The sequence below is a fragment of the Pseudoliparis swirei genome, chromosome 11 (assembly GCF_029220125.1).
Source record: "Pseudoliparis swirei isolate HS2019 ecotype Mariana Trench chromosome 11, NWPU_hadal_v1, whole genome shotgun sequence".
NCBI classification, from domain to species: Eukaryota; Metazoa; Chordata; class Actinopteri; order Perciformes; family Liparidae; genus Pseudoliparis; species Pseudoliparis swirei.
The window spans coordinates 5,918,204-5,943,599 of record NC_079398.1 but is presented as its reverse complement, the minus strand read 5'-3'; the positions used below and the strand labels follow the sequence as shown (position 1 = coordinate 5,943,599).

The window sequence follows — 25,396 nt, the reverse complement described above, 5'->3', positions numbered from 1 at the left end:
CTCACATCACGTCCCTACACTGAGTGCACCGGCCTCAGGATGAGAAGCTGACCCGCTCAGTCTGAGCCTCAGAGCTCCATCACACCGTCCTGAAGCGTTTACCTTTTTAGCGATGCAGAGTGTGCGGAGGCCTTCTCGGGCATAGCTGTCTAAATGGATTTGGGTTTGTTCTCTGATGTGACTGTAGATCTCCTGAGCCTGCTCAGAACCTGGAAACAGAATGACAGTGATGCAGACACACTAGAATATTATTATCCCGAGTCATATTCCTTTTGGTATTTACCTTTCGGCGTCTCAGTCAGGTCCATGATGACCGAGTCCGCTCCCTTGGTGTAAACCACCACCCGTCCTGTGAGCGGGTGGCGGACCACCACGGACATCTTCTTCCTGTCGGAGTCAAAGGGCAGGATGTGGAGCAGCTGGACGGCCAGTGATCCGATCCCTGGGAGGTCCACCAGCAGGCTCTCTGCAGACCGGCCCCTCAGGGTGCAGCGGTACGCCTGGGCCGCAAGAACCAGAGCCGCCTCGTCTGGACTCTCCGCCTCATACAGCAGGTCGTCGTCGCTCTCAGGGTTTGTCCTCCTTGCACCAATGACATCATCTTCTGTCTCTCTGTCCTTCGTCTGTCCAGCATCCTCCAGGTCCATCTTAATCCTCAGGGTGGAGGTGCCCTGGTTGCATTCTTGGCCTGGTTCTGACCCGTCAGCGGTGCTGTTGGTGGGTGGGGAGAAGTCGTAGGAGGCGGTCTTCACCCGTGAGAACAGCCTGCTGGTGAAGCTTTGAGGGCTGCCCTTGGTCTGAGGAGGGGACATGGTGGAGAGCGCCGAGAAGGGAGAGAAGCGAAGGCGCTGGAACATGAGATGGATTTCCTCCAGAGACTTGAGAGGCGTTTGTGTGTCAGGCACCTGAACCACCAAGAGAACCCCAACAGAACATTAAGAGAACACCAAGAGAACACCAACAGAACACAAAGAGAACACCAAGAGAACACAACGAGAACACCAAGAGAACATTAAGAGAACACAAAGAGAACATCAAGAGAACACAAAGAGAACATTAAGAGAACATTAAGAGAACACCAAGAGAACACAACGAGAACATCAAGAGAACACCAAGAGAACACAAAGAGAACACCAACAGAACATCAAGAGAACACAACGAGAACACCAAGAGAACATTAAGAGAACACAAAGAGAACATCAAGAGAACACAAAGAGAACATCAAGAGAACACAAAGAGAACACCAACAGAACATCAAGAGAACACCAAGAGAACACAAAGAGAACACCAACAGAACACCAAGAGAACACCAACAGAACACCAACAGAACACAAAGAGAACACCAATAGAACATCAAGAGAACACAAAGAGAACACAAAGAGAACACCAACAGAACACAAAGAGAACACCAACAGAACACCAAGAGAACACCAAGAGAACATCAAGAGAACACAAAGAGAACACCAACAGAACACCAACAGAACACAAAGAGAACACCAACAGAACATTAAGAGAACACCAAGAGAACATCAAGAGAACAACAACAGAACATCAAGAGAACACAAAGAGAACACCAACAGAACACCAACAGAACACAAAGAGAACACCAACAGAACATTAAGAGAACACCAAGAGAACATCAAGAGAACACCAAGAGAACACCAAGAGAACATCAAGAGAACACAAAGAGAACACCAAGAGAACACAAAGAGAACACAAAGAGAACACAAAGAGAACACCAACAGAACATCAAGAGAACACAAAGAGAACACAACGAGAACATCAAGAGAACATTAAGAAAACACAAAGAGAACATTAAGAGAACACAAAGAGAACACAATGAGAACACCAACAGAACACCAACAGAACACCAACAGAACACAAAGAGAACACCAACAGAACATCAAGAGAACACAAAGAAAACACCAACAGAACATCAAGAGAACACCAAGAGAACACAAAGAGAACACCAACAGAACATCAAGAGAACACCAACAGAACATCAAGAGAACACAAAGAGAACACCAAGAGAACACAAGAGAACACCAAGAGAACACAAGAGAACACCAGAGAACATCAAGAGAACACAGAGAACACCAACAGAACACCAAGAGAACACTGAACACAAGAGAACACAAGAGAACACCAACAGAACATCAAAGAACACAAGAGAACATCAAGAGAACACAAAGAGAACACCAAGAGAACACAAAGAGAACACAAAGAGAACACAAAGAGAACACCAAGAGAACACCAACAGAACACAAAGAGAACACCAACAGAACATCAAGAGAACACAAAGAGAACATTAAGAAAACACAAAGAGAACATTAAGAGAACACAAAGAGAACACAATGAGAACACAAAGAGAACATCGAGAACATCAAGAGAACAGAACACAAAGAGAACACAGAGAACACCAAGAGAACACCAAGAGAACACAACAGAACACAAGAGAACACCAACAGAACACAAGAGAACACCAAGAGAACACCAAGAGAACACAAGAGAACACCAAGAGAACACAAGAGAACACAAGAGAACACCAGAGAACATCAAGAGAACACAAAGAGAACACCAAGAGAACACAAAGAGAACACAAAGAGAACACAAAGAGAACACCAACAGAACATCAAGAGAACACAAAGAGAACACAAAGAGAACATCAAGAGAACATTAAGAAAACACAAAGAGAACATTAAGAGAACACAAAGAGAACACAATGAGAACACAAAGAGAACACCAACAGAACACCAACAGAACACAAAGAGAACACCAACAGAACATCAAGAGAACACAAAGAGAACACCAACAGAACATCAAGAGAACACCAAGAGAACACCAAGAGAACACAAAGAGAACACCAACAGAACATCAAGAGAACACCAACAGAACATCAAGAGAACACAACGAGAACACCAAGAGAACATTAAGAGAACACCAAGAGAACACAACGAGAACACAAAGAGAACACCAACAGAACATCAAGAGAACACAACGAGAACACCAAGAGAACACAAAGAGAACATCAAGAGAACATCAAGAGAACATTAAGAAAACACAAAGAGAACATTAAGAGAACACAAAGAGAACACAACGAGAACACAAAGAGAACACCAACAGAACATCAAGAGAACACAACGAGAACACCAAGAGAACACAAAGAGAACATCAAGAGAACATCAAGAGAACACAAAGAGAACACCAACAGAACACAAAGAGAACATCAAGAGAACATCAAGAGAACATTAAGAAAACACAAAGAGAACATTAAGAGAACACAAAGAGAACACCAACAGAACACCAACAGAACACCAAGAGAACACCAACAGAACACCAACAGAACATCAAGAGAACACAAAGAGAACACCAACAGAACATCAAGAGAACACCAAGAGAACACCAAGAGAACACAAAGAGAACACCAACAGAACACCAACAGAATACAAAGAGAACACCAACAGAACATTAAGAGAACACCAAGAGAACACAAAGAGAACACCAACAGAACATCAAGAGAACACAAAGAGAACATCAAGAGAACACCAAGAGAACACAAAGAGAACAGAAAGAGAACACCAACAGAACATTAAGAGAACACCAAGAGAACAGAAAGAGAACACCAAGAGAACACCAAGAGAACAGAAAGAGAACACCAAGAGAACACAAAGAGAACACCAAGAGAACACAAAGAGAACATTAAGAGAACACAAAGAGAACACCAACAGAACACCAAGAGAACACCAATAGAACATCAAGAGAACACAAAGAGAACACAAAGAGAACACCAACAGAACACAAAGAGAACACCAACAGAACACCAAGAGAACACCAAGAGAACACCAAGAGAACATCAAGAGAACAGAGAACATCAAGAGAACATTAAGAAAACACAAAGAGAACATTAAGAGAACACAAAGAGAACACCAACAGAACACCAACAGAACACCAAGAGAACACCAACAGAACACCAACAGAACATCAAGAGAACACAAAGAGAACACCAACAGAACATAAGAGAACACAAGAGAACACAAGAGAACACCAAGAGAACACAAAGAACACAAGAGAACACCAAGAGAACACCAAGAGAACACAAGAGAACAGAGAACACAACAGAACATTAAGAGAACACCAAGAGAACAGAAAGAGAACACCAAGAGAACACAAAGAGAACACCAAGAGAACACAAAGAGAACACCAACAGAACACCAAGAGAACACCAAGAGAACACCAAGAGAACATCAAGAGAACAACAACAGAACATCAAGAGAACACAAAGAGAACACCAACAGAACACAAAGAGAACACCAACAGAACACCAAGAGAACACCAAGAGAACATCAAGAGAACACCAAGAGAACACCAAGAGAACATCAAGAGAACACCAAGAGAACATCAAGAGAACACCAAGAGAACACAAAGAGAACACCAAGAGAACACAAAGAACACAAGAGAACACCAAGAGAACATCAAGAGAACACCAAGAGAACATAAGAGAACACCAAAGAGAACATCAAAGAACACAAGAGAACACCAAGAGAACACAAGAGAACACAAGAGAACACCAACAGAACATCAAGAGAACACCAAGAGAACACAAGAGAACATCAAGAGAACACCAAGAGAACACAAAGAGAACACCAAGAGAACACAAAGAGAACACAAGAGAACACAAGAGAACACAAGAGAACACAAGAGAACACAAAGAGAACACAAGAGAACATCAAGAGAACACAAAGAGAACACAACGAGAACACAAAGAGAACATTAAGAGAACACAAAGAGAACACAATGAGAACACAAAGAGAACACCAACAGAACACCAACAGAACACCAACAGAACACAAAGAGAACACCAACAGAACATCAAGAGAACACAAAGAAAACACCAACAGAACATCAAGAGAACACCAACAGAACATCAAGAGAACACCAACAGAACATCAAGAGAACACCAAGAGAACATTAAGAGAACACCAAGAGAACACAACAAGAAGACAAAGAGAACACCAACAGAACATCAAGAGAACACCACGAGAACACAACGAGAACACAACGAGAACACCAAGAGAACACAAAGAGAACATCAAGAGAACATCAAGAGAACATTAAGAAAACACAAAGAGAACATTAAGAGAACACAAAGAGAACACAACGAGAACACAAAGAGAACACCAACAGAACACCAACAGAACACCAACAGAACACCAAGAGAACACCAACAGAACACCAACAGAACATCAAGAGAACACCAACAGAACATCAAGAGAACACCAAGAGAACACCAAGAGAACACCAAGAGAACACCAACAGAACACCAACAGAACACCAACAGAATACAAAGAGAACACCAACAGAACATTAAGAGAACACCAAGAGAACACAAAGAGAACACCAACAGAACATCAAGAGAACACAAAGAGAACATCAAGAGAACACAAAGAGAACACCAACAGAACATCAAGAGAACACCAAGAGAACACAAAGAGAACAGAAAGAGAACACCAACAGAACATTAAGAGAACACCAAGAGAACAGAAAGAGAACACCAAGAGAACACAAAGAGAACACCAAGAGAACACCAACAGAACATTAAGAGAACACAAAGAGAACACCAACAGAACACCAAGAGAACACCAACAGAACATTAAGAGAACACAACGAGAACACAAAGAGAACACCAATAGAACATCAAGAGAACACAAAGAGAACACCAACAGAACACCAACAGAACACAAAGAGAACACCAACAGAACACCAAGAGAACACCAACAGAACACCAAGAGAACACCAAGAGAACATCAAGAGAACATCAAGAGAACACAAAGAGAACACCAACAGAACACCAACAGAACACAAAGAGAACACCAACAGAACATTAAGAGAACACCAAGAGAACATCAAGAGAACATCAAGAGAACACCAAGAGAACACCAAGAGAACATCAAGAGAACACAAAGAGAACACCAAGAGAACATCAAGAGAACACAAAGAGAACACAAAGAGAACACCAAGAGAACACAAAGAGAACACAAAGAGAACACCAACAGAACATCAAGAGAACACAAAGAGAACACAAAGAGAACACAAGTCAGCTTCTGATAGGAACTGGTGAGCTGATTTTTAGTTCAAATAGTTTATAAACAGACTTTGACTGGGGCTAGTTTTGGTATTTGTACCCAACCATCACAGAAGGCCACAGTTTGGTACACACAGTATACACACAGTATACACACAGTATACGCACAGTGTACACACAGTATACACACAGTATACACACAGTGTACACACAGTGTACACACAGTATACACACAGTATACACACAGTATACACACAGTGTACACACAGTGTACACACAGTATACACACACACGCTCTACTCACCGCGTGTCGGGGCTGGGTGGCTGAGGACACCACCACGCTGTTACAGATGGCCAGAGCCAGGAAGAAGTCGGTGATGTAGGTGAGCTCCAGGCTGGATGGAGCTCCAGAGGAGCCGTCACTCAGAGCCAGCACGGGGGAGCAGAACCAGTTCAGCTTCCTCACCAGCTCCGGGTCTGGTACCACCTCCTTGGTCTGGACAGAGAGAGAGGCAGCTGACCCATCATGAAGGACAGCAGAGTTCACACACACACGTCATCGACAAGGGCCACGTTCAGAACCAAGGCCCGGAGCTCCTCCCGTGAGCGACTCCGACGCTCTTTTGTTCCAGCAGCAGTTTTTTAATGAACACCTTGAGATGTGGTTTTCAGATTGAGCATCATGTCAATCATATTTCATTTTCTGGTGTCTGTATGAGATTTTGGTGACAAATGAGTTTCCACACTGGGGATAAATAACGTCTGCTAACCTAATCGGATCATGTTAATGCATTTAGATTAATAGGGTTATGGGAGAGAGCTCATGTCTGATCTGCTGCATGTATCAACAGGTTGCCATTGTGCTCACTAATACTTGGAAATAGCCATATTCCTTCTGCCTGTGTGTATAGATTATTGTAGATAGTATTCGGTTACCGTAGATTGTTCGCCGTTTCATTTACTGTTCATCTTAAATAAAGGATTATTTTATCTCTTATTTTACTACTCCTAACCAGCCAGTTGGGGTCGCTAGTCACAAGCAAAACTGAGTGCATTGCTTGTGTTTAGTTAATATACACAAAATATGGAACTCATTGCATACTTAGTAGCAATCACAATATAGGTCAACATTTTTTTTTATGTTAATGTTTTAATCTGATTATTTTCAGAATCCACTCCAGTGATTTCGTACTGTACCTCCACATGCAGATATCTCTGCAGCAGGCCAATATGTCCTGACCATTAGTCAAGTTAAAAAAACACTCTTACTCCTATATGTCTCATAAAATGCAACCAAAAGCATATTTTAATAGTAACCATTTACTAACTTTAACCACTGAAATTAATAAATTGTCTGTTTAAGGGCTGACTATTTAAATCTGAATTAAAAAGAACAAGTGTGGAAACTTTTGCTGATAGTTTGTGGTGTGTTGCAGGTTGCAACCAACTAAATACTCTCCGAACATATATACATACATAAAAATAAAATATAAATAAAAAAATATATATATACATATATCGAAAATATATATATATTTTTTTATGGAACCAGCTTCACCTTCAGTCCTGGAGGCAGACAGTCACCTCATGTAAGAGTAGACTAAAGACTTTCCTCTTTGATAGTCTTATAGTTCGGGCTGAATCAGGTTCACCTGGTCCAGCCCCTTGAGATGCTGCTGTAGGCTTATAAGATGCTGGGGGAAGTTTTAAGATACACTGAGCACCTGTATCCTCTTCTCTCTCTACTTATGGATGAATTTACATCTCTCCATCACACATTACTAACTATGCTTCCTTCCTGGAGTCTTTGTGAATTCACGTGTCATAGCGTCTGAAGCTGGTCCTGCCCCCCTGCCCCTGCTTCCTGCATCCAGCCTCTGGCCGAGACCCGGCCTCCTTCCCAATGGCTTCTTCTCTGTGCCTCCTGGTCTGGCCTCTTTCCCAATGCCTCCTGCCTGGTGGTCTGCTATATTTGTAGTCTATGTTTATTATTTTGCACCTTCCCTTAGTCAAATCCCTTGTATGTTCAACGTTCTTGGCAAATAAACTATTCTGATTGTGATTCTATACACAAGATCGAACTTCTCGTGGGAGTCTGCTGCTTCTTAAAGATAACCTGCTTGTGTTCTCTCTAAGAGATCAACCAATCAGAACTCGGAACGTGGATCCTTAGATATATTAGACAAATTCAAGAAGTAACATTCTTTATCCAGACTAACAGCCACATTCTGAATGTGTACATCATTACTAAAATGATGCGTGTGTTCTGTCACGTTAATGTAGTGCTGATGGATTCTATTGGTGGGTATGACAATATGCTAGCAACTGCAGCTCAGCTGTGTGAAACAGACATGAGAAGTGTAGAGGCGCTCGGTAGAATTAACGCGCAGTTTTCGTAATGTCACTTTCAACCATTTTATTGTATAACAAAAAATAAAGGAAAACTCTTTAACAGAAAATAAACTGTCTTATCTCTAAATGCCTTTCCAAGGGCGATATCTTAATATGGTTCTAGTGAGGTTGTTCATAGGTTCTGCCTGCGCTTGTGCGGTTCTGCCTGCGGTTAAAAATAATTTCCCTTCCGCTCTCTCAAACAAAAACACACCTGCCGGCACTCAGGTGCCGTCTAATTATAAGGTTACGCCCACTGACATTGCGTCATCAAAACATGACCAAACAGACAGGTAAACACAAATCATATTAGCAAAAAGTTCAATGAAAAGTTCTTGAGGGGGGGAAAGAAGAAAGAAAAGGTTTAACTAAAGTCCTTTCAGGGGTCAGAATAAGAAAAGGGCAAAGGGACCCGTCATCAGGGCATGTCTTGTAGAAGGCACAGCTTTGTGATGGGCCTTTCCAAGGTGCCATTTTGTGTCCTGATCTTGACCCGACGTACATGTCCTCTTTTGTCCGGAAACATTTCTGTGATTCTGCCCATGGGCCAGGAATTGCGTGGTGAGCTTTCATCGATGATCAACACTATGTCTCCATGCTTTAGATTACTTTTAATCTGATTCCATTTCTGTCTCTCTTGGAGCAATGGAAGGTACTCTCGTGTCCAGCGTTTCCAGAAGAGATCAGCTATATATTGGGTCTGTTTCCACCTTCTTCTGGAATAGATATCACTTTTGTCAAAGAGTCCGGGTGGAAGAGTCGGCATTCGCTTCATTTGAAGTAGGTGGTTAGGTGTCAGAGGTTCTGGATCTTTTATATCCTGCGATGAGACTGTGATGGGTCGGTCATTCATGATTGCCTCCACTTCGCATAGAGCTGTTTGGAGACTCTCGTCATCCATGGTCTGTTCCTTTGTGATGGAGTAGATGATTTTTTTGATTATCCGGATGAGCCGCTCCCATACGCATCCATGATGAGGACCGTAGGGTGGATTGAATGTCCACTTGATACCTTCAGCATGCATCTGGATCTAGTAACTTCGAAATCTGGTGGCCTAAGGCATCCCTTGATTCTTAGGCTGGAAATCAGGCTAAGGTCTTTCAGCCACTCTTTCCATCTCTCTGTGTAAGCAGTTGGTATCGATTCATCCCATCCACAGTTTAGCTTGCACAGGTCCTGCAGTATTCCTTTCCCTGTCAGCATGACTGGTGCTATGAACCCAAGAGGATCGTATACTGAGTTCAATACGGACAAAATGCTTCTGCGGGTGACTGATGGTTGTTTCGGGGTGATAGAGAAGAAGAATGTGTCGGACTCAATGTCCCATCGCATGCCAAGAGCCCTTTCTATGGGCAGTTTGTCTTTGTTGAGGTCTAGATCTTTGACATCTTTGGCTCTCTCTTCCGCTGGAACAGAGGCAAGGACTGCTCGACTGTTACTGGTCCATTTGGTGAGTTTAAATCCACCTGTGGTGCAGACTGATCTGAGCTCCTTCACCAGACAGATTGCTTGGCTCTCGCTTGGGACAGATTTGAGGCAGTCTACATAGAAGTTGTGACGAATGGTGTTGACGACTTCAGTACTACACTTTCCTTCATTATCATCAGCTGTCCGTTTCAGTGCGAAATTGGCACAGCTCGGTGATGAGACTGCTCCAAAGAGATGCACCGTCATCCGGTACTCTGCTAGCAGTTGGTTGGTGTCACCATCTGGCCACCACAGGAATCTGAGGAAGTCCACATCATCTCTAGGTATTCTTACTTGATGGAACATTCTTTCTATGTCTCCCATCACTGCTACTGGTTCCTGTCGGAATCGGAGGAGTACACCCAGCAAGGTGTTCGTAAGGTCAGGACCCTGCAGCAGCTCACTATTTAGGGAGGTTCCTTGGAATGAAGAGGTACAATCGAACACCACCCGGATTGTCCTTTTTCTTTTGTGGTAGACACCATGGTGGGGAATGTACCAGTTTTCCATATTTCCGGGGGAGTTGTTCCTCGGGCACTCTTTCTGCATGCCCTTTCCTCAAGACATCACTCATCAGAAATCAGAATCAGAAACAGTTTTATTGCCAGGAATGTTTACACAAACGAGGAATTTTTTTGGTGGAAGGTGCAACATTTGGACATGACAAACAAACAACAATCAACACGACAGAAAGACAACAAATAATGTGAAAGTGTTTGGGTGTGTGCTTCAAGTGGTGTGTTTTAGTTAAAGTGCATGTTAAAGTGACGTGTGTGGAGGAGGGAAGAAGAAGGAGGAGGGAGGAGGAGTGGGAGGAAGAGGGAGGAGGAGGAAGAGGAAGGAGCGGGAAGAAGGAGGAGAGGAAGGTGGAAGAAGAGGTGGTAGTCCTGGGGGTGACAGTCAGTCAGTCCGGGTTCCATTGATGAGCCCGACCCCCGACGGGAAAAAACTTTTGGTGTGGCGGGTGGTCTTTGTCATGATGGACCGCAGCCTCCTCCCCGAGGGGAGGGACTCGAACAGGGAGTGTCCAGGGTGGGAGGGGTCAGCGACAATCTTTCTGGCCCGCTTCAGTGACCTGGAAGTGAACAGGACCTGGAGGGAAGGCAGATTGCAGCCGATAACCCTCTCGGCCGAGCGGATGATGCTCTGCAGCCTGCACTTGTCTTTGGCTGTGGCTGCAGGGTGCCAGACGGTGATGGAGGAGCAGATGATGGACTCAACGATGGCCGTGTAGAATTGTACCATCATTCTCCCTGGCAGGTTGAATTTCCTCAGCTGCCTCAGGAAGCTGTTATAGTCTTTCTGAAAGGCTTCATCTTTCTGGAATCTGCGGGCAAGGCCTAATACTCTTTGTTCCGCCACCTTCCTGTTGTTTGGCAGGCTGATGTTATCCTGACGGAACGGAAGTCGTAGTTCATAGTGGCCTTCTTTCCTTTTGACTGAACTGTTCATCACATGCAGGAATTTCTTGTCTTCAAATGAGTGTTCTTGTTTTTCATTGTAGGCCAGCTCTGAGAAGTCCTGGTTGTATTGTTGTATAAGGATCTCTTCCAGCTTGGCCACTGATATTCTCTTGGATGTTATCTGTGGTCGACCATGCTCATCCATAGGTGCAGTACTGCAGAGAGGTCCGTTTATAGTCCAGCCTAGGCTTGTCAGGACTGCGTAGGGCCCCTCACCTTGGCTACTGATCACTCTCAGTGGTTCCATGGCCTTTGGGACATTTGCACCAATCAATAGGCCTACTTCTGCCCTGATGGGCCTTAAGTGGACCTCCTTTAGGTAAGACCATCCTTTTATGTCCATTTCAGTAGGAATGTTCTCTTGACTGACAGGAATGGCCTTTTGTGTGAAGACTTCTGGAAGCCCTATGAAGCTGTTGCCATCCAGGCTGCATACTTCCAGTCCTCTTATCACATGGGTTTTCACAGGCTTTTCATGACCCATTGTTCGGAGTAAGATCTCTGTTTTCTTTCCTCTGACAGAAAACTGCTCCATCAGTTTTTCGGTGACAAAGGTGGCAGTGCTTCCAGGGTCTAGAAATGCATATGTTTCTATCAAACAGCTACCTTTATGGCTCTTTATCTTTACAGGTACCACTGCTAGCTTGTAGTCTGTGGTTCTGTCCCCTGTGTGTGCTGCTGATGACACCATAGCAATTTGTGCTGCCGATGAAACTTTAGCCATGTAGTTGCTCCTGGTGTCTGAAACCTGTTTAGCTGCTGGCTTGGTGTTTCCTGGAATAAAGTTCTCTATATGCAAGACAGTGGGGTGTTTCTTCTCACAGGAATGACACGTGAGACGTTTCTTGCATTCTTTACTCATATGACCTTTGATCAAGCAGGCAAAGCAGAGTCCATTTTTCTTTAGCAGCTCGACTTTCTCCTCATGGGGAATCTTTGTTATTCTTTCACATGTTTCCATCACATGATCTCCTTTACAGAAAGCACAAGGCTTGACGAAAGCGTCCATGGCTGTCCGGATGCCCTCTGGCCTGTCTGCCCTTTCCTGTGCCTTAGTGTTCTGGTAGGTTTCTGTCTTGGGTACAACAGTCGTAGCAAAGCTTTTCTTGCTGCTAGGTCTCGTATACTGTACGTCTTGTCTGGATATTCTCCCACTCGTGCTTCCGGCTGGGTCCTGTATATCCCCGAAGACGGGATCTTGAATGATTCTGACCTGCCTTTCCATAAACAGAACAAGATCATGGAACTTAGGTCTCTGCTGTGTTCTTTCAGTGATGTCACATACAGCAGATCGCCATTTCTCTCGAAGCTTAAATGGAAGTTTGAAAACAAGTCTTTTCATGTTGGATGGTGAGTCCAGCTCTGACATGTATGGTAGGTCCTGAACTGCATTACCACAGCCTCTCAGATAGAGGGCGTAGCTATGAAGTGCTTTTCCATCATCTGTGCCTATTTGGTTCCAGTTCAAGGCCTTTTCGACGTATGCAGATATGATTTCGAATTCATCGCCAAAGTGATATTTAAGTAGGCGCTTTGCTTCCTGGTAACCAGTGGTGGCGTTCATGTGAAAGCAGCTTTGGACGAGTTCCTTTGGCTGTCCAACCGTATACTGTTCCAGGAAGTACAGTCGATCCTCGTTGCTCTTGGTTTTGTCCTCGATGTTGTGCTTAAAAGCCTTCATAAATGGCCTGAAAGTTAGAGGATTGCCGTCAAACACCAACACTTCCCTTCTTGGCAGTTTAGCTTCTTTCTGCTGTATCACGAGCAGGTCCGTCAAGTCTGTCCGTCTTTGTATGATGTTTATGAGATCGATGCTCTGAGCTATTTCACGTCTGGGAGTGGATTCTCCTCATCTGGGTGGTCCATCAGAAACCACAGCTTTACGTGTGGGAGGGTTTGTTGGAGCCCTCGGTGGTTGCTCAGTTATTGGTCGGTGCTGAGTGTACATCATTCTTTGTCAGGGGGTTTTAGGTATGGTTCCTATCTGTGCAAACTCCAGTTGTGTTAGACTTTCTTCCATTTTGGCAGAAGCATATCTCCGGTTTTCAGTTTCTTTTCCAAATTCTGAGGCTCCACTTTCAAATTCCTCTAGGGCCTTTAGCCTTGCATCAGCTGCTGCAAGATCTGCTTCCAGTTCCAGGGATTCCATTCTTAAACTCAGCTGATGCTTCTCTGCTTCCATTGTTAAACCCAGCTGATGCTTCTCCATTTCCAGTTCAGGTTTATTTTTCAGAGCTTCAGCTTTGGCCTGCAGAGCAGCTTTGTCTGCAGAGCAGCTTTGTCTGCAGCTACCTTCATTCGTGCTGAAACCACTGAAGAAGATCTGGAACCTTTGGAAACTTTAGAACCTTTAGAACTCCTTGAGCTGGTCTGTGAGACACTGTCCCCAGCATCAACAAGATTTTGTGGGTCAGGCTGAAGTTTTAACCATTGATCCACCTCAGACATAAAAGCTTCATAATCCGCCATTTTGGGCTCTAACCAGTCCAAGTCTTCATTTGTTTTCACATCCTCAGGCAGCAATAACTGAACAGAATGATGAGACTCTTTAAATTCATCCAGCAGTTTTAGAAATTCATTTGCAGCTTTATTCACAACGTCAACATCAGCACACTCTCTCATCATTGTTTTTATTTCATTCATTTTCCATGTGCAGTGTGAGAGTTTCCCTCGACGTGTTGCGCTGAGTGATTTAAATGCTTTCTTTTGTTGCGGCGCGTCCATCTCAATATTATCGGCTTCAGTGAGTCCCGATGCAGATCCTTCCGCCATTATTTCACTTTTCGTTCTCAGCCTTTAATTTTCGTTTGTGCATGTTTTTTCCAAGTAAGTCCGACTGTTTTTGTTGGAATATTCGTGAGTATTTTGTGGCTTCTTTATTTATTTATATTCGTTCATGCGCATGTCCGCGCTTTGTTTCCGTGCAGCGATATTGATTCGCGGTGTCCTGCGACCTATAGTTTGATTGATTCCGTAATTTATAGGCAGTTTATGGATTCATTTGTCTGCTCATCAAACACTTCTTTCATTTCCTTTGTCCGTTTTAATGTTTGATCGTAACCAGGTTCAGAAGACGGCGCGTCCGCTCGTTACTCACGGTACCGGTGAGATCAGATTCTGGCTGCAGTCCAAATGAATCCGAAGCGACAGCGACTCCGGGCCTTCACTCAGATCCACGTTGCTGGCGTTCTTTGTGGCGTTCAGAGGGTATTTTTTACTTATTGTAGAGGCGGTCGGTAGAATTAACGCTCTGTTTTCGTAATGTCACTTTCAACCATTTTATTGTATAACAGAAAATAAAGGAAAACTCTTACAGAAAATAAACCGTCTTATCTCTAAATGCCTTTCCAAGGGCGATATCTTAATACGGTTCTAGTGAGGTTGTTCATAGGTTCTGCGTGCGTTTGTGCGGTTCTGCCTGCGGTTAAAAAAAAAATTCCCTTCCGCTCTCTCAAACAAAAACACACCTGCCGGCACTCAGGTGCCGTCTATTTATAAGGTTACGCCCACTGACATTGCGTCATCAAAACATGACCAAACAAACAGACAGGTAAACACAAATCATATTATGGCTTCTACAAGAAGAATAAATAAATATATATATATATTTAAAAAGGGAAGCAGAGGATTCCTCTCCAGGTTGGACAGAAGCAATAGTTGTCATGTTAGAACACATTCAATGACTCCCTCTCTCTCTCTTTCTATATATATCACATATTAATTATGCGAGTCAGCTTCTTGAGCTGTGTGTTGCCGGTCACATGTTGGAGTGAGGTCTCACTCACTGGAGTGTTACTTTGCCCCGGTAATTATTTTCTTTGCTGTGAGTGATGAGAAGTTATAGAAGGAAACCTTTCTATTTCTTAGAATTATGTTTTTAGATTTCTTTTGGTCTGTTTCACACCGCTGTGTAGCAGCTGAAAGGATACAAATATATCTCAGCAACACATGAAGTGAACACAATACACACATTATAGTCACAGCCATCGAGATGAAGCAGTGATATTATAAATCTGTTCCTTTACACGTTCACGCAACCAGAGAATCCTCGTCTGCTGATACTTCTGCATTGGTCACTTTAAATTATGTTTTTAACTTCTTCATATTTTCAATTTCTTCATATTTTTATGATATTATATTTCTCTATTCTGTTTTCTTGAGCATGTTTGTGATTGGTCAGATGCTGCAAACCCCGCCCCCCAAAAAGATCTGAGGTCTGTTTGATTAAAATCACAAAGAAAATAACCATCCGCTTGTTTTCTCTGCTGATGATACATTCCTGGAGTGCATTTTTTATATTGTGCATCGGGAGGAATGTAAACAACAGCAACACAAACACTGAGCAGGGACATAATAATTAGAACATCAAAAAATACGTTAATACAATTGACCACAGTGTGGAGATCCGCTGCACGAGCTGTGGATGTCAACCGAATAATGTGTCTATGGTGTCTTGAGTGTGTGAGTGTGTGAGTGTCTGACCACGCGACTGCAGAAGGCACTGGTCCTGGTCCAGATGTGGTCCTCCTCTTCATCCTCCTCCTCCTCCTCCTCCTCCTCAGCAGTGAGCGTGTGCAGAGACACCGCGCTGTGTCTGCAGCTCACGGAGCGACAGCTCAGAGATTTACCGCTGCAGCTCGACTTCAGGGTCACGGAGCGACCGGCCGCCTCCATCTTCTCCGACTCGTACACCTGCAGCCTCCGAGCTGACACACGACATTTACATGACTCACAGGGCCTTCAGAATACTCTTATAGTGGAACAATCCATTATTGTCCCAACACTGAAACCACCAGAGCACACGTTGAGTTTGGTTTACTGGATCATCGTCTCAAAAGAAGAAGCACAAGATAAGTGGGATGGACACGAGAGTTTAATGGTGTGGAAAAGCAGAACACGAGATGTTTCTGCTATAAAGACGGATCACGAGTAAAGTCCTTTGTAAATGTCAGAAATCAAAGCTCATAAATTAAATTATTCATTTTGGCCAATTATAATATTTGTAAATTGTTTTACTTGTATTTTTCAGTTTATATATATATATATATATATATTCCAATTCACACATAAATAAATGACGATTTATATAAATGTTAAAGATAAGATAAATGGCTGCATTGGTGTCTTGAGTGTGTGAGTGTGTGAGTGTTCTGCTTTTCCACACCATTAAACTCTCGTGTCCATCCCACTTATCTTGTGCTTCTTCTTTTGAGACGATGATCCAGTAAACCAAACTCAACGTGTGCTCTGGTGGTTTCAGTGTTGGGACAATAATGGATTGTTCCACTATAAGACTGTTTCAGCTGCTGCGGTCAGGCAGGCGCCTCCGTAGTCACGCTGCAAGAACAGAGAGACTGAGACGGAGTTTCTTTCCTCAGGCCATCAGGACTGTGAACTCCGACCTCACCAGGACCCCCACATAGACCCACACAACTGCCCCTCTTAGGCACACACACACACACACACACACACTTAGTATAAATATTGTACTGTAAATATTGTGTTGTTTTTTATTGTAAATAGTGTGTACTTGTTGCCCTTGCACATTCCTGCTGAGCATTGCCACTTTCATTTCACTGCACACCCTGTGTGTGTATGTGACAAATAAAACATCTTGAATCTTGAATCTTGAATTTCTAAGTGGATTTGTATGCATTTGTTTGTGGATCGCTACACATTTGTCTTTGGGGTTTTTGAGACTCCCCTGTCGTGGCTCGATTCACAAATGTCTTTTTTTCAATGTAGACCTACACTACCGTTCAAAAGTTTGGAGTCACTTAGAAATGTCTTTATTTTTCAAAGAAAAGCACTGTTTTTTCAATAAAGATAACATTAATCAAAAATACACACTATACATTGTTAATGTGGTAAATGACGATTCTAGGTGGAAACGTCTGGTTTCTAATGAAATATCTCCATAGGTGTATAGAGGCCCATTTCCATCAACTATCACTCCAGTGTTCTAATGGTACATTGTGTTTGCTAATCGCCTTACAAGACTAATATCTGATTAGAAAACCCTTGTGCAATTATGTTAGCACAGCTGAAAACAGTTATGCTGGTGATATAAGCTATAACTGGCCTTCCTTTGAGCTTGAAGTTTGAAGAACAAAATTAATACTTCAAATATTAATCATTATTTCTAACCTTGTAAATGTCTTGACTATATTTTCTATTCAATTTTCAATTCATTTGAAAAATAAAAGTGAGTTTTCATGGAAGACACGAAATTGTCTGGATGACCCCAAACTTTTGAACGGTAGTGTATCTGTAGCCAATCAGATGTCGCCCTGATGTCCATCTGTGTAATTAGTAACATCCAATCACAACACTAATCAGGTCAAAGGGAACATCTGGCTTCTAAATCAGCGACACATTTAACAATCTGCATTTATTTGGGTTTCTTTTCTCCGATGCTGATCGATTAAAACATGCCTGCTGTGATAATAAAGCCAAATGTTGTTGTTTTTTTCCGACCTCCCACAACTAGTTTGTATTCAAACAACGTGCTTATTGTTATTGTCTGGATATCTAGTCAGATTTCTCACTACTGTGAAAATAAGTCTTAGTCTTGTAATATTATCAGTTCTTACCATTTTCCTCGTGAGGGTACTCAACCCCATAAATACTGCAGCGGCGGAACACCATCTTGTTCTCCGTCAGAGTTCCCGTCTTATCAGCGAAGAGGTACTGGATCTGGCCCAAGTCCTCCGTGATGTTCAGGGCCCGACACTGAATCCGGGAATCCAGCTGCTTGTTGTACAGCGCCAAGTCATTGTGGATGAAGTAGATCTGACCCAGCTTCACAACCTCAATGGACACGTACAGAGAGATGGGGATCAGCACCTGGTGGACAGAAATGGATTATGATGCCTTTATGGATACAACGAGCACCAACTCCACCAACTGTGATGGAACTTGACGGGTATAATAAATGTCAAAAGGTAAGCACACATGTTTTATGCAACCACGGTCTAAATAACCACGCTCACAGCTCACCTGTTATGACCATTGTTCTGTTGAAGAAGATTAAATGGAGCATTCATTGTCATAACATTGAAGAGCATGCCCGTGTTATGAACTCTTGGCGGTATTTTTCGTATTAAAGCTTCAATCTCACAAATCTGTGACATGTTAGGGATTTGGGAAAACCTTTCTAGCAGGTTAGAGCAGCTGTCCCTCAGCCACGCCCTCTTCCCCATCCAACTGGAGACCTTCGATCCCTGCTCCCTAGATCCCTGCTCCCTAGTCGATGTGCCCTTGAGCAAGACCCACCATAGTTCTGTCTGTGTGATAGAAAGTCTAAAAGTCGCTTTGGATAAAAGTGACAGCTAGATGTAATGTACAGCAGGAGTTCAGGACAATAGCCTTTCCTGTTGAATACGACCAAACAGGAAGTCACTGAGTGACTGTCTGAACGCGAGTAACCCAGGGGCAGCCAGGCAGAAACACGCCTCAAAGAAATATGTGAACAAGTGACATTTTAATTTCAAGGCGTTCCCACCCGACCCTCCCTACTGTGATAACCGTCCTATGGAGGTAGAAGTTATGGAACATTCACTCATTATTCACTCAACAAAGGAGTGCCCTTCTCCACATGGACATGGGCCCGTGGAGCAGGGGATCAAACCACCGATCCTCTGATTTAAGGACGACCCTGCTCACCCCTTATGAGAAGTACCGTCCATATCAGAACACAATTAGTTCTTTTTGGCGAGGTAAGCTGATGTTACATGTGAACAGGTAGATCGGCCTTCGTGAGCGTAGCTCCTGTTTTCATGTTACCATGGTGATTCAAGCTGTTCTTTCCACACTTTTTCCTGATATTAAAAAGGGGAATGTTAGAATATGCGATTGCTTGGTCGGTGACGCCGTCGGACTGCTTCGTCTTTTTGGCTTCTGTTCATTTCTGCTTATGACGTTATTTTAAGCCCATCATTGCCATCACTTTCACAAAAAATGACAAGCATTTGATTTATTAGTTGGGTAACTATTATGAGCCGTCACATATGAAATCTTCAGAATTAGAATTTTGTATGACCCTTAATCCTACATTCCATTCAAGCAATCCGGAAAAACGATTTTCAAATGTTTTTGGTTAACCTGAAAAGTAAAAGTCGGCTCTATAATTGCAGCTATTAAGAGTGCAAACATGCAACTGTTCTAATGGGAGTGAAACATCGAACTGTACCTGCAGCACAATGATCATTGTCCAGAAGACATAGAATCCAGCCAGGGCCGGAGACATCTCCGTATCTACCTGAAAGATCGTCTCTCTGAGGCTCTTCAGCCAAAGGCCATGACCTGAAACACACCAAGTTTCATTTAAACCAGATGGCAGGCATCATACGGGTGTAACACAGGTGCTCGCCAGATTGTACTCTTGGTTCTGGTGTGAGCAGCCAGGCTGCTGATCTCACAACAACTGACATAGCTCAGCACTTCCTGTGTGAACTGGGCATCAGCCTCTGGAGCACCCACTGGCTCTTGGTTGATTGTGTTTCATGGCGTTGTTTCTCCTCAATGGTTGACCTGTGTGGGTACTCACCGACGGCAGCAGTCAGACACATGACGAGCAGCAGGAGCACACACCACAGGACGTCTGTGTTCAGACGCTTCTCCAGCTGACTGCGCTTGTACCGCGGCCCACTGTTGTTCATCATGGCTTTAGTCTCATGACCTAGGTCACACAGGAAGAGGGACCCAACATCCATGCTCAATTATATATAGACCATAATCAACAGACAGAGTTACATTGAACTGAACCAACGCACACCGACGGTGGGTTTGGCAGTGATGTTTTATCTTACCGGCGTAGACCACGATGCCCACCACGGTCTCAGTGTTACGGATGGTGCAGCTCCTCAACAGGAGGTTCCCGTTATGGAGGCCGACTCGGGCCCCACTGGGGTGCTCCCTATGGAACCACACACACACACACACACACACACGCTTAGCTGCATAGCATACTCCAGTTATAACCACTGACATATTTAGAAGATAGAGGGGCATTTGAGGGTCATATTTAGTGGTAGCCAAAAGCTGGTGCGACTTCAATCATCTTCCCTGTCTCACCGTCTTAATGGTTACATGGTCCTAATAGTCATTATTGATTTTCAAAATTGTTATATGATTTCAGAATGTGTGACAGCAGTCATGCTTCATGACAAAAGCAGTTTTAATTGTATGCATTTCTGTCTGTTTTGTAATATGTCAATGCATATTTATTGGATATATACGGTGTGTTAGAGTTGAAAAAGCAATATTCTTAGTTGAGAATATTTTTTGTTTCTCAATAAAAGGAGACACCAAAGAGATTCGAAAATGAGGAGCAAACTGTGACAATACATGTTTTAACTCGTGTTTATACTAATTCTTAGATACAAGTCTAGATTAATAATTAAATGTCTGACAGTGCACTGCCTGCAACCTCTCTATTGGAAATACTTCAACAAAGCCGGATTTCTTTTCCCACTCATTGAAATGAGGGAACTATCCTAAATGAAGACAAAGATATAAATTACACAGGGATAATATATATATATATATATATATCGTGCAAAGATTGTGATAATGATTCCAGATATCAGAGTCATGCCACTGTGTACTAAACGGAGGTGTTTGATGACTGCAGAATGAAAAGGAACTCACATGTAACCTCTGAACCTGCTGAGGTCATTGTTGGGGTTCTCACACTCAACCACACAGTGGAAGCTCTCAGCGGTGAACTCTACTCCCTGGGACACACACACAAGTTCAATCAAATCTGCAGATCGATACACATGCATAGAAGCAAATTGACTTCTTCTAATAGTTTATTTGAGGAGTTTCAGTCAGGATTTAGAAAACACCACAGCACAGAGACAGCACTGGTGAAAATTACTGATGACCTCCTAATGGCATCAGATAAAGGATTCATCTCTGTACTCGTCTTGTTGGACCTTAGTGCTGATATAGGATTCATCTCTGTACTGGTCTTGTTAGACCTTAGTGCTGCATTCAACACTATTGACCATGACATCCTATTACAGAGACTGGATCAGTCGATTGGCATTTCAGGTACCGCACTATCGATCAAACCAGAGGAGACCAACCAGCTCACTAAACATGTCTTAACCCTTGTGTTGCCTTCGGGTCATTTTGACCCGATTCAATATTTAACCCTCCTGTCGCCTTCGGGTCAATTTGACCCGATTCAATGTTTAATGTCGGTGTTCTTCGAGTCAACAAACAAACATAAAGTACCTCACACTTAAACTTGGAAAACAATATTAATTCTAATAATTTTCTGGAGATTTTAATAGCTGGGGTCATATTGACCTCAAGGGTAAAATATGTTAGTAAATATAAAGGTAACAGGAGGGTTAAACATTGAATCGGGTCATATTGACCCGAAGGCGACAGGAGGGTGAAACATTGAATCGGGTCAAATTGACCCGAAGGCAACACAAGGGTTAAAGACATAAAAACATGGATGACCTGCAACTTCCTGATCGTAAACTCTGACAAAACAAAAGTTATTTTACTCTGAGCACCTCAGAGATCAATTATCTGGTGATGTGGTTCCTGTAGACGGCATTGCCCTGGCATCCAACACCACTGTAAAGAATCTTGGCGTTATCTTTGATCGGGACTTGTCCTTTACCTCCCACGTGAAGCAAATCTCAAGGACTGCATTTTTAAAAAAATGTAACATTTAAAGAAATCAGGCATATCTAGTCTCAAAAAGATGCAGACAGAGGAGGATCTCTCTATCAGGATGGACACAAGCAATAGATGTCGCGTTCGTTACTTCGAGACTGGATTAGTGCAACTCCTTATTATCAGGCTGCTCTAATAAGTCTCTTAGGTCCCTCCAGTTGATCCAGAATGCTGCAGCTCGTGTTCTCACTAAAACTAAGAAAAGAGATCACATCACTCCTGCACTAGCTGCTCTGCACTGGCTCCCCGTAAAATCAAGAATCACATTTAAAATTCTTCTCCTCACCTACAAAGACTTGATTGGTGATGCACCATCATATCTTAAGGAGCTTGTAGTACCATATTGCCCCACTAGAGAGCTGCGCTCACTAAATGCGGGACTACTTGTAGTTCCTAGAGTCCTAAAAAGTAGAATGGGAGCCAGAGCCTTTAGTTATCAAGCTCCTCTTTTATAGAACCAGCTTTCACCTTCAGTCCTGGAGGCAAACAGTCACCTCATGTAGGAGTAGACTGAAGACTTTCCTCTTTGATAGTCTTATAGTTAGGGCTGAATCAGGTTCACCTGGTCCAGCCCCTGGATATGCTGCTATAGGCTTATAGGCTGCTGGGGAACGTTTTAGGATGCACTGAGCACCTATCTCCTCTTCTCTCTCTACTTATGGATGAATTTACATCCCTCCATCACACATTACTAACTCTGCTTCCTTCCCGGATGTTTTGTGACTCCATGTCTCATAGGGTCCATTGGACCTGGCTGGGTCTGATGCCCCCTGCCTGGTGAGCACATCTCATTCAAACTAGAAACTAAATGTTAGCCGACCCTTTCCAATTCCAACAATCGCCAACTCTGGTTTGGTCAAAATAAACCCTTTCACCATTACCATTAATAGGATGGTTAAAAAGAGTGCTCTTTGTTGGAAAATAATTGGCAACAAGAATGGCATTTGAAGAAATGCACCTTTTCTAAATGTAATAAAGTAAAATTAACAATATATAAGAAATCCACATGCATCATTACCTGCAATGAAACCACCTGTCTCTGTTTCAGGTTGGTCTCACCATCCAGGTTGGCGGTATCAATGTAACAAATCCCACGTGGGTCAGAGGAATACAGCAACAACATGTCCGCCGGGATGATTTCATTACAGGACAGACGGACAAAGTCTCCAACTCGCACATCCTTCCAGCACTGGTCAATGTAGGCTTTCAGCTTCCTGCGGATGGACACAGAACCCGAAGAAAATGTATCAGGCAGATGTTACATTCTGAGAAAATGAGCACACAGAGATAGAGCGAGACAGAGAGAGAGCGCCATAAGATTAATAGCAGCTACACATGGTAAATGGTTGTGTATACTTTTCTCGTCTTCCGTTCACTCAAAGCTCTTTAACACTACATTACATCATTCACCCATTTACACACTCATGGGAGGAGCTAAGGTTCCACCTGCACATCAGGAGTAACTAACATTCACATATGTCCTTTTGACTTCACGTCTCATCGGGTCATCGGACTCTATGAGACGGCATAGATCCTATCTGCCTGATGGATCATCGAGGTCTGGGTCGTGGAATTCCTGCTACCGACCACGCCACTGCCCTGTTGAGACTCCGCCCACTGTTGAGACTCCGCCCACTCCTCCTCTCTACCTCCATCTGCCTGATGGATCGTGGAGGTCTCCATCGTGGAATATGCCTACTACGAACTATTCATACACTGTCATATTCATTGAATGTATTTTAACTCTAAATCTGTCCTTCTGTACACATTACATCTATTGCACCTGTCCATCCTGGAGAGGGATCCTCCTCTGTTGCTCTCCTGAAGGTTTCTTCCCTTTTTTCCCCCTGAAGGGTTATTTGGGAGTTTTTCCTGATCCGATGTGAGGTTTTGGGGCAGGGATGTCTATGTGTACAGATTGTAAAGCACTCCGAGACAAATTTGTAATTTGTGAAATTGGGCTATACAAATAAACTGAATTGAATTGAATATATTCATCTTGCCCAAGGACACATCAACGTGGGCTAGCGGAGCCGGGGATCGAACCGCCGATCCTGATTGAAGGACGACCCTGCTCTCCACTGAGCCACAGTATAATAATAATAAATAAAATTTCTATAGCGCTTTCATAGTACTCAAAGACGCTTTACAACACATAATTAAAAAATCCTAAAAGCTATGCATTAAAAATTACAATAAAAACAAACGATAAAAGCAAATAAGAACGTACAGAGCACACAATCACACATTAAAAGCAGTTTTGAACAGGTGGGTTTTGATTTGTGATTTAAACGATGAAAGTTCGGTGCAGTCTCGGATGATTTTGGGGAGAGAGTTCCAGAGGGAGGGGGCAGAAATGGAGAAGGCTCTGTCACCCCATGTCCGGTGCTTGGTCCTGTGAGGAATGGAGAGGAGGTTGGCATCAGAGGAGCGGAGCCGACGGGATGGAGTGTGATGTTGAAGCAGATCGGTGAGGTAGCAGGGGGCCTGGTTATGGAGGGCTTTGTAAGTGAGGAGAAGGATTTTGTATTGGATACGTTCTGGGACGGGGAGCCAGTGGAGGGTCTGGAGAACAGGGGTGATGTGATCACGGGAGCGGGAGTGGGTGAGCAGGCGAGCAACAGAGTTCTGAATATACTGGAGTTTATTTAGAATTTTGGATGTTGTGCCATAAAGAATGCTGTTACAATAGTCTATTCTGGAGGTGATGAAGGCGTGGATCAGTGTTTCAGCAGCAGATGTGGAGAGTGATGGGCGGAGATGGGCGATGTTTTTTAGTTGAAAGAAGGCAGTTCGGGTGATTTGTTTGAAGTGGTGTTCAAAGGAGAGGTTGCTGTCAAACATGACTTCGAGGTTGCGGATGTGTGGGGATGGAGACAGAGTGCAGTTATCCATGGCGAGGCAGAAGGTATGACAGGTTTTGGTGAGAGATTTGGGACCGATGATGAGCATGTCAGATTTATCACAGTTAAGTTTAAGAAAGTTGGTGTTCATCCAGGATTTGATGTCAGTGAGGCAGTTGGTTAGAGTAGAGTGAGTGGCAGTGGTGATGGCCTTTGTGGAGATGTAGAGCTGGACATCATCGGCATAAAAGTGGAACATGAGACCGTGTTGGCGTATGATATTTCCAAGAGGGAGTACGTAAAGAATAAACAGAAGTGGACCAAGCACTGAACCCTGAGGGACGCCCTGAGACAGGAGCAGTGGAGGAGGTGCAGTTGTTGATGCTGATGAATTGTTGTCTGTTTGTTAGATATGATTTGAGCCAGGATAGAGCAGATCCGGTGATATT

At 43.4% G+C, this 25,396-nt stretch overlaps 1 protein-coding gene across 6 annotated transcripts in view; it reads right to left on the bottom strand.

The window, feature by feature from the left end:
* atp10d (ATPase phospholipid transporting 10D) overlaps positions 1-25,396 on the bottom strand; it is a 56,457-nt gene that overhangs the window by 12,826 nt on the left and 18,235 nt on the right. For 5 of the 6 annotated variants that reach the window (XM_056425840.1, XM_056425839.1, XM_056425836.1 and 2 more), the window contains 10 exons: positions 23,123-23,318; positions 21,055-21,140; positions 20,214-20,320; positions 19,952-20,083; positions 19,595-19,707; positions 17,997-18,249; positions 15,886-16,109; positions 6,387-6,578; positions 284-905; positions 103-209 (listed from right to left, as the gene is read on the bottom strand). In XM_056425840.1, coding sequence (XP_056281815.1) covers positions 103-209; positions 284-905; positions 6,387-6,578; positions 15,886-16,109; positions 17,997-18,249; positions 19,595-19,707; positions 19,952-20,083; positions 20,214-20,320; positions 21,055-21,140; positions 23,123-23,318 — 2,032 coding nt within the window. The remainder of the gene's footprint in view (positions 1-102; positions 210-283; positions 906-6,386; positions 6,579-15,885; positions 16,110-17,996; positions 18,250-19,594; positions 19,708-19,951; positions 20,084-20,213; positions 20,321-21,054; positions 21,141-23,122; positions 23,319-25,396) is intronic. The other variant, XM_056425838.1, reaches the window with a different exon arrangement.